Source organism: Peromyscus leucopus, unplaced genomic scaffold (genome assembly GCF_004664715.2).
Source record: "Peromyscus leucopus breed LL Stock unplaced genomic scaffold, UCI_PerLeu_2.1 scaffold_257, whole genome shotgun sequence".
In the NCBI taxonomy this organism is placed as follows: Eukaryota; Metazoa; Chordata; class Mammalia; order Rodentia; family Cricetidae; genus Peromyscus; species Peromyscus leucopus.
In genome coordinates, this window is record NW_023505131.1 from 51,184 (window position 1) to 60,757 (window position 9,574).

A 9,574-nucleotide genomic window follows, 5' to 3' on the forward strand; every position below is an offset into this window, starting at 1 on the left:
AATATCACCGCTCAGGTGGTTAGAGTTAACAAGGCCAGGCCTGGGGGGGTCCTAGTAAAGTCTGAGTCACTGGGCTGGAGAGATGGGTCAGCAGTTAAGAGTTCAACTCTTCCTGAGTTCAACTCCCAGCAACCATATGGTTGCTCACAACTATCCATTAATGAAATCTGGTGCCCTCTTCTGGCCTGGCAGAACATTGCATTATATAATAAATAATTAAATCTTGAATTAGTATATTTTAAAAAAAAAAAGTCTGAGTCATCCATCACTAGTCTCCTTGCAGGTCCATCCTTGTGTCCCCAAACGGCCAACTGAATCAGTCCAAATCAAGATCCACCAAGATCCTCAAGTCTGAGGCAGAGAAGCCTGTGTGTGACAAGTAGAAGGTGTACTAGACTATTATTTTACGGTGTGTTACTTTTTGTTTATGCTGCATTTAACTCTGTGAAGCTGTTTTACTGTGCCTGTCTAACACACCTGATGATCTAATAAAAAGCTGAACAGCCAATAGTAAGCAGGAGAAAGGGATAGGTGGAGCTGGCAAGGTAGAGAGAATAAATAGAAGGAGAAATCTGGGAAGAGAGATTGAAAAGGAGGAGCCAGTCACCCAGCTACACAGCAAGCCACGGAGTAAGAAACAAAGAAAGGCACACAGGAATAGAAAAGGAAAAGCCCAGAGCCAAAAAAAAGATAGACAGGTTAATTTAAAGTTAAGAAAAGCTGGCTAGAAACAAGCCATGCTAAGGCTGGGCATTTGTAATTAAGAATAAGCCTGTGTAGAGTGTGATTTACTTGAAAGCTGGGTGGCGGGCCCCCCAAAAGCAAAGACAAACAAGAAGGGCTAAGCATGGCCAAAATCCAGCTCAGATTGTTGGGGAGGTACCCCGTCCTATAGCTGAGCCCACTGACAATTCACATCTGACCTGCACTGCCTGCTTCCTGACACCCACATCTCCACCCTCTGGTCCTTCACATGGGGACTCTTGCCTTGGGCCTCGCAGCTCTTAAGAGCTAAGAAGCACACAGGGACAGTGGGTCTCAGGACTTGACAAGGCTCTGTTGCAGGGAGGGAAAGCTGACACAGCTTCTGAGTCCAGGCTTATGAAAATCCATTTTTGGGTTTCTTAGACGAGGGACAGCAGGACCAGCATGGATGCACTGAGGTTGGGGCAGAAGCAGACAAGCAAGATGTTGGTCTGGCCTTTCCCCGAGGATGGACAACATGGACCCTACTGGACAGCTGCATGGAGGCCCCTGGCAGAGAGGCCAGCATGTGGCTTAGGTTGCTGGATACTATCCTCAATTCTCGGCAAGGTCTGAGGGTGGTGACCACCGACTGGGCATTGCCAGCTGGGCACCCGCTTGCCCTGTGCTTCACTTCCGGCCTGCTCATAGTGTCGGTGAACCAGGCACAGGTCTCCTTCACAGCTGCAGAGGCAGACAGGCGAAAGCCGGTGACACCCCATCCCGTCCCCCCCACACACCCTAAACTTCAGTGTCCTGCTTCCCAGTGGATATCGGCTCCGACGAGGGTCTGGTGACCAGGCCTGGAGGGCACCAAACCCCCATGGTCACCGCATGGAGGCTGAGACCACAGCAGGAACAGGAGGAACAGTTGTGCTGAAGCCAAGGACTAGCCGGGCAAGGAGCCTGCAAGCCCGGGCTGGGGTGGTTATGGGTTTGGGGAGGGATAGCTCACCTTGTTTGAAGGGTGTGAAACGGAAGTCAGGCAAGTAGCCCCGAAGCTTGCCATTGCTGGCTGTCTTCTTGTATTGCCCATCTGACTTTGTTGAATCAAACTGGACACCTTGGTCAAGGCCATAGCAGGAGCACTACCCATGTGCCCTACCAGGTACCTGTCTTTTCCTGGGACAGGTCTAGACACAGCAGATGCCCTCCTGCCTGCCTGGCAAGCACCACCAGAGACAAAACGGAGTTATGTTGGCCACCCTACAAGGGGAAGGCACAGTCCTCCTCCCCAGACCTCACCACCAGCCCATCACTGGAGTCAAAGGATACAGTGACTTCCCCACGGAAGTCCATGGCCTCCACTACTGCCTCGGCTGCCTCCTTGATGGACACTTCATCTTCCGCCCACTGTGGGGAACCACAGGCCGGTGGTCAGTCAGGCCTCCCTGTCCAGACCCCCAGGGGCATGTCTGCTCCCACTCCTCAGGGTAGATACAGGGCCTGCCCTGCTGTAGGGAAGGACAGCTGCAGGTGCCCACCTGAGAGGATGATGGGCTCCACTTCATTGTACTCCCGAAGGAACCCAGATGAAGAGCGGGCTAGGTCCTGGAGGTCAGAAAGTTCGGTCAAATCCACAAGTGAGTACCAAATGCCCTGGTGGAGGTTGTACTACTGTTTCTGCTCCGTTGGGGTACAGTCAGGTTCACCCTGGGTGGAGGTCCCTCATCCAGGCCACACTTCCTCCTACTGAACCAAAGTTGCACCCCTGGGGACCTGCAAGGTTCAAGACTGTCTCCTACGCCACCACTTCCCCGCCACAGCTTTCTGGGACGGCCATGCTTGCCCCTATACAATACCAGTGAGTAGATGAACTGTCTCCGTGGTTTCCCTGTACCCCACACAGTCAAGGCTGAACCATTACCTACAGATGAGGCAGATGTGTCAGAGCTCTGTGTCCAGAGCCAGCTCCCTGCCCACCCGCAGCTGAGCCCAGGGCCCCTTCAGGCAGGTAACCTGGGCCAGGCGTGTGTGCTGGACAGCTTCACTCACTCTTGGCCAGGTGCACCTTATGGATGAGTCCAGGCAGCACGTGCACCACTTCGATGTTGAAGTTGTCGTGCGTGCCCGAAGACATTGGTGGGGATGACAGCAGTGAAGGTACAGCCATGCTGCTGGAAGTAGGCCCTGCGGGGACACGGCGTCTCCTGACCTCGTCCCCAGACCGTGCTCCCCGGTGTCCCCAAGTCCTTCTGAAACTGGATAAACGAGGCAGCGACAACGCCTCGCTAACCCAAGGGTCCATCCTCCCCTCTCCAGGGAGGCCGGGCAAGACCAAGATGGAGCACCTGTTCTGCACGTCAATCATCCTGCTTGGCGTACGAGTACCCGAAATTGCTGCTGTGGGGCGGGCCGTTGGATCTGAAGGAGCAGGAGATGCGCTGAGAACCGCCACCTGGCCCCGCCCACCCCCTCGGGTCCTAACCCCAGGAGGAGGGCCCTGGCCCCTCACCATTGTCTCATCAATAGGATAGGTGTCTTGTCAGGGAAGATGCAGGTGGACAGGCAGGAGACCACCTTGCGAGTGCCCACCTCGAAGGCTGAATGCAGTACGTTGTCATTGATGTGCACGTTCTCCTCTGCAGTGGGTGGCACAGGTGGGGTTAGACATCACATTCGTTTATGCTGTGGAATTAGTTCTTTAACGACGCAAAGATGTGTTGTTGCCTTCTTTTTTTATGCGGCATTTGTCTAACTCTGTAGGGCTGTGTTACTGGGCCTGTCTAAGACACCTGATTGGTCTAATAAAGAGCTAGCTGGCTAATAGCTAGGCAGGAGAGGAATAGGAGGCAGCAGGCAGAGAAAATAAAAGAAGGAGAACAAGAGAGAATAAAGAGAAGGAGGAGAGAGAAAAAGGACGAGAGGAGGACACCAGGGGGCCACCCTGCAAGCCACAGAGTAAGAAGGAAAGAAAGATATATAGAAAAAAGAAAGGTAAAAAGCCAGAGGCAAAACATAGTTAAAGAGAAATGGAAATAATTTAAGTTAGAAAAGCTGGCTAGAATCAAGCCCAGCAAAAGCTGGGCATTCATAAGTAAGAAAAGTCTCCGTGTATTTAATTGGGAGCTGGGCAGCAGGCCCCCAAAGACTAAAAAAAAAAAAAAGAAAAAGAAAAACAACCCACAGTCTGTTCCTCCAGAAGAGACAGGAACATAGCCTGGCTCAGATATGAGCACTATCTGTGCCTACTTATCTGAAGTGCTTCTGGGAACAAGGCTAAGCCTCCCAGCACTGACCTTCTAGAAGCTGCCATTTTCTAGGGACACAGGAAGGGTCCTGCCCTGCCTGCCTGGGGGTGGAGGCCCGAGTGCTGCCGCGTGCGGGGCAGGTGGTGGAGATGAGGGAAACTGTAGTTGGGGTTCCCCACCACAAAGCAGCAGCCCTCCTCACTTCCCACCTCCAGAGGAGTCACGCCCAGCTCTACTTCCCAGTGCCTCACCCTGCCTCTTCCAGCTCTCTTCCCTAAACTGACGTGGGGGCACACTGGCGTAAGAGCAGGGAAGAGGTGGTGACCAGGCAGTTTGCTGAAAACCCTGGGGCGGGCCAAAGAGAGCTTTGGGTGTCAGGCAAAATCTTGGTGGGAACCTTTGCAGGTTCTAATCGGGGGCCAGCCAGACCAAGCCATTGCCCAGAGGCAGGTGGGCCAACTCTGAGGAGCACATTCAGCAGAGGCAGAGCCTCTTATGCTTCGCCCTTCCTCCTAAGCGCGCATGCTAGAGACAGTCCAAACACCCCGAGTGGTTGGTAGATTCAGGAAGCTGAATGAGCCAAGCCTGAGAGGTCAAGATCTCTGGCAGCCGAGCAGGCTCGGTAAGCAGGAACCTGCCTCTAGTCGCATAGTGTGGCGTGCTGACTTTTTTCCAGCTTCCCAATCCTGCAGGTCAGCGCTTGGCCAAATGACCCCAGGGCTCTGCAAAACCAGTCCTCGGGGACTTCTTGGGGGTGACTCCGGTGGAAGTACCAAGAGCTTAAGCTCCTGGCTCCCAAAGCTTGTTGTCCCCCAGCACCCCAACTTACCCAGAAATCCAAGTTGTATTTGATATTCCGGAAAAGGCCGCCTACCATCGCAGCAAGATGGATGACATGGGTGGGCTGTACCTTCTGGAACAGAGCCTTGGTTTGTGCTGCATCCCTGAGGGAAGCCAGTATGTCAGGGGGCTGGTGAGGCCCCAGGAAATCAGGAATTAGGAGCTTTGGGCAGTGGGTGTAGAAATTGGCTGGGTCTAAGGCGAGATGGGTGACCAAAGCGACAAGTAGTCAAGTTCAGGGCTTTAGCAGGTATTGGGTGTGGCACCCAGAACTAGAGGAGGATGTTTACTTAGCACAGCCAGCAACCAGAGCCAGATCAGTCACCTGGCAGGGAGGACCCAGACTCAGGGAGGCTACTGCTAGGCTCAGGAACAGACCCAGCAGGGCACTCTTCAGCTTGGAGAGGGACCCGGGAGGAGGGGTTAGGTCTGAATATGGCCCCAACTCACGTCAGATCTGCATCTTTGGAGGAGACAAACACCCATTCCTCTCCAGGTAAGCCGGCCCCGTCTGCGACCACCTTCTGGATGGCTCTGCCCACCAGTCCAGAGCCCCCTGTCACTAGGATCCTCATGGATCCCTGGGGCTCACCCATGGTGGCTGCACCTGGAGGGCCAAATGTTGTGAGCTAAGGAGGATATCGGACGTGCTGTTCTCCCCGCCCATTCTCTTGAGCCAATGGGCAACAGGCACAGAATCAAACTCCCAAGGAGGAGTGACGACGGGCTACCAGACCACACCAGCTCTGTTCCCCCTAAGAAGTCCTTTGCCCTGGCCGCCACAGGTTCCTGCTGGCTGCTATCCAAACCAAAGCAGCTTGGTCCCAACCCATGACCCTACTAGGCAGAGGAAAGGTACATCCCGTCCCTACGACTGAAAAGTTAGGGCTGGCAGTTCCAGGAACAGATCTTAGGTAGCGGCTGCTTCACGCCAACTTTACAGATAGACAAGGGGCGGTACCCTGCTTGGAGCTCCGGTATCCACTAGTGATGAGCTAATAGCCTATGGCATAGGAAGGCCTAGTTCTTCTAGGGCAGGGTGCACGGCTGGAAGGCCTCGGGTCGCTAAAAGTATGCTACAGTCCCAGCAGGATGGCTCTGGCCCAGCCTCATGGCTCCACCATCATCCAGATGAGCAAGGGCCCGGCCCCTACACCCCACGGTCCCCTACCTCGCAGGGCACTCACCCCAAGTCCACGGAGACCTCCGATGCCAGACGCACTCTTACGCCTCGACCCAACCAGCAACCTCTGGGGTCCCGAGTTTGCCGCGCTGCGCCCACCGGAGAGCCTCACCTGCACCGGGTTCCACCAGTCCGAGAGCTGCTTCCGGTGCACAATTCTCCAGTTACTCGCGGTCCAGGTGGAGGGGGCGAGGCCCTCCCGGGAGCTCTGGGAAATGAAGTCTTCGTCGTGCACCAGTGCGGCGCGGGCGCTTCTGGGAAATGTATTCCGGGCTTCGCATAGAGGTCTGTGGGCGTGGCGTGGGCGCTACCGCTTTGGTCTCCGGAACTGCAACGCTGAAGCTGCTCACCCAAACCCTCTGGTGGTTGTACGGACACAGGTCCCCTAACGCAGTAGTGGGCTGGCCAGGAATCTTCTTATTTCTTATCCTGCAAAGGAAGAATCACTTCCCATTGGCCCTTCTGCATGTCTTTGAGTGGCCACGGGCCTCCTTCTGGCTGAGTCAGCATCCGGCACCAAGCCTCTAGGTGGTCAGTTGTGTTTCAGCCAAGAATACACAAAAGACTCGGATTCCTTTTACCTAAATGCAGTATTTTAAAGCAGTGAATAAAAGCTCTCCTACCACCAGGCGCGTAGTGGGTGTGCACGCCTTTAGTCCCAGTACTTGGGAGGTAGAGCAGGTGGATCTCTGTGAGTTCAAGGCCAGCCTGGTCTACAGAGCGAGTTCCAGGACAGTCAGGGCTACACAGAGAAACCCTGTTTAGAAAAACCAAAGCCCAAAAAAAACAAAACTCCCCTACAATTCCGGCATGGGCCCGCTTGGATGATATTTTAAATTTTCATTATGAAACACACTTTAAGATGTTGTCGAGGATATCACACAGAGAAAGCCTGTCTCGAAAAACTACACACAGACACACACACACACAAAATCATCTATCTCTGTATCTATATATAGGTTATGCATATATACTATACATATGGGTTATAAGGATGTCAGTAGGACAACAGATGATTGAATTCATCTAATTATATCAACTGGGCTATAGTGTTGATTTTAAAAATACAGACACAGGCTGAGGCTATGGCTCAAATAGGGGCATTCACCAACAAACCGATTACTGGAGTTCAATTCTCCAAACCCAAATAAACTGTGGAGGGAGAGAACTGGCACACTTGTGTTTTTCCACAATATCAGAATTTATTGGACGTGAGAGTCTGCCAGAATCCAGCTCCAACATGCTTCTACCTTTCGAAGGGTTCTTAGGTGGAGGAGAGGGGAATGAGGAAATATTAGGTAGAAAGATAGACCTAGACAAGGAGGAGAAAGAGACACAGGATAGCTTCGGGAGGGGCCTGGGTCCATACCCAGTCGCCCAGAGCTTTATTCAAAAGGGTTTTTTATAATATGCCAAGGGAAGAGGCAAAAGGACTCACCCTTGCAAGATCAAATCACACCGTACAGCCAAATGTAGACCTTTCTAAACACCTGGTAACCACGCCCCTGGCCAAATCATCCTATTATGCAGCCCTGCTGGTTAAAGCAAGCTCAGATCCTCTGACCTTGAGTATGGTCTCACTAGGAATCCTCTGTTGGCCACCACAATTGGACAATAACAAATTCAAAAGGCATAATGATTTCACCAAGTATATACCAAGCAATATACAAGTAGTCCTGATTTCCTTGACATGGAGCTGAAGCAAACACAGGTTACTTTATTCCAGTCTTAACTATGATTATTAACTTTGAGGTTACAATTATACAGCACACAGTGAATCTATCCATCTACATGCAGGCTACAGAATGTCTACAGTGGGTTACAGAGGATTCAGCAGAGTTCGAGGAGTTCCAAGGTGGCTGGAGAAACAGAAGCAGAAAGCTGGTAGGAAGGACAAGAGTGGGTAGGAGTCAAACTTGTAACTGTCCTGTGACACTCCTTCACCTGTGCGAACCAATGAGTTTGCTGGGGTTACTATCAGGAGGAACATCACTAACAAGCCCACCCTACAATACTCGGGAAAGCTGAGACCCTGGAGCTCTCTGCTTGATGTGCAGTTAGCTGGGCAGGTCTCCCCTCCGCGGCTGTCCTTACTGCTTATAGAATCTTAGGAATCTGGTTTTAGGGACGTCTTGAGGCCTGTGTGTTGTTTGCTTCCCAAGTCTTAAGGAGCCTCCCTGGAGTGGAATGTTTCAACATCTTTTATTTATTGCTTGACAATTTAATGCATGTATACAATGTATTTTTATTTAATTCACATTCATTAGCTTCTATCCCCCTACTCCCTCTGAACCCCATCTTCTGAGCAAGCAACCCCCCCCAATTTTATGTCTTTTTAATGACTCACTGAATATAATTAGGGTTGCTTGCATGAGCTTGGGTATAACATCATTTATTGGAGCATGGGCAACTTCCCACACTGACAGACTTGAAATCCATCTCTGCTGATTACATTTCAAAGGAATGACTTCAGGTCTTTCAAAGACCTTGCTGTGTGGAAAAGATCCCTTCAGAGTGGAAAGCCCTTACCTAAATTCTCTAGGAATTTAGAGAAGTTTTAGCTGGGGTTATGCTCAGCCTGCTGAAGCCTCTGGAGTGGTTATCTCTAGAGCAGAGATCTAGTCCCTGTCTAAAATGTCTTTGACACAAGCTTAGAACTGTTACCATATTGTTTAATAATGATAAAGCTTTACTGTAATCATCACCTCCCCCCCTTTTTGAGACAGGATGTCACTATGTAGCATTGGCTGGCCCAGAACTAGCTATGTACACCAGGCTGTCCCCAAACTCACAGAGATCCACCCAAGACATGTATCCAGCTACTAATTATTGTTGGTATTTTTTTTTTCTACTCTTACTCTTTTGGGAAGCCTGCCACCCAGCTCCCAAATAATCACATGGAGACTCATTCTTTCTTATGAATGCCTGGTCTTAGCTTGGCTTATTTCTAGCCAGATTTTTAAATTATCCTATCTATCTTTTGCCTCTGGGATTTTACCTTTCTATATACCTTTCTTCTTACTCCATGGCTTGCTGTGTAGCCGGGTGGCTGGGCCCTGGAGTCCTTCTCTTCTCCCTTTCTCACTCCTTTCTACTCTTCTCCTCTTCCCATTTATTCTCTCTGAATGCCAACCCCACCTATCCTTTCTCCTGCCTAGCTACTGGCCATTCAGCTCTTTATTAGACCAATCAGGTATTTTAGACAAGCAAAGCAATAAAGCTAAGAGTTACACAAATGCAACATAAAAGAATGCAACACATCTCTGCATCATTAAACAAATGTTCTACGGCATAAACAAATGTAACAAATCTTCAACTAATATCCCACAACAACTAATCATTCCTTTTAATGTTAATTTTTCCTGTGACAAAGGTAAGACAGTGGGTGGCGGTCCTAAATTGAATAACTAACAAAGTACTAGACTAGAGTGCCTAGCTTCCTAGAATGGAGAACTGTCAGCTAAGCAGACCCTCTCTAAACTACACTTGTGGCAACCATGATGCCCTTTTTCCTCTGTGTGTACCCCTGTATCGCTATATGGCCTCGAACTCACAGAGATCCGCTTGCCTCTGGGATCAAAGGCATGCGCCACTGCTGCCCGGCTACTGTAAGGCT

At 50.9% G+C, this 9,574-nt stretch overlaps 1 protein-coding gene and 2 long non-coding RNA genes across 3 annotated transcripts; all 3 read right to left on the reverse strand.

Moving 5' to 3' along the window:
* Positions 1 to 1,385: 1,385 nt before the first annotated feature.
* Positions 1,386 to 2,096, reverse strand: LOC114694343. Its single transcript, XR_003734684.2, has 3 exons — positions 2,020 to 2,096; positions 1,700 to 1,799; positions 1,386 to 1,428 (listed from the first exon to the last, which is right to left on the reverse strand). It is a non-coding gene; the product is annotated as an uncharacterized LOC114694343 (long non-coding RNA).
* Positions 2,097 to 2,265: 169 nt separating this feature from the next.
* Positions 2,266 to 2,791, reverse strand: LOC114694333. Its single transcript, XR_005090640.1, has 3 exons — positions 2,740 to 2,791; positions 2,547 to 2,611; positions 2,266 to 2,295 (listed from the first exon to the last, which is right to left on the reverse strand). It is a non-coding gene; the product is annotated as an uncharacterized LOC114694333 (long non-coding RNA).
* Positions 2,792 to 4,575: 1,784 nt separating this feature from the next.
* On the reverse strand, positions 4,576 to 5,998 carry LOC119086123 (GDP-L-fucose synthase-like). Its single transcript, XM_037201896.1, has 3 exons — positions 5,963 to 5,998; positions 5,226 to 5,382; positions 4,576 to 4,879 (listed from the first exon to the last, which is right to left on the reverse strand). Exons 2-3 carry the CDS (start codon positions 5,369 to 5,371, stop codon positions 4,576 to 4,578), a joined length of 450 nt encoding a protein of 149 aa, XP_037057791.1. The 5' UTR covers positions 5,372 to 5,382; positions 5,963 to 5,998.
* Between the last annotated feature and the right edge of the window lie 3,576 nt (positions 5,999 to 9,574).

Bases quoted from the DNA above. Each gene is read 5' to 3' on its own strand.
- LOC119086123 (XM_037201896.1), bottom strand. From the start codon at position 5,371: ATGGGTGAGCCCCAGGGATCCATGAGGATCCTAGTGACAGGGGGCTCT. The intron at 4,880-5,225 runs GTGAGTTGGGGC...GGCTTCCCTCAG, and splicing joins TCCAAAGATGCAGATCTGAC to GGATGCAGCACAAACCAAGG.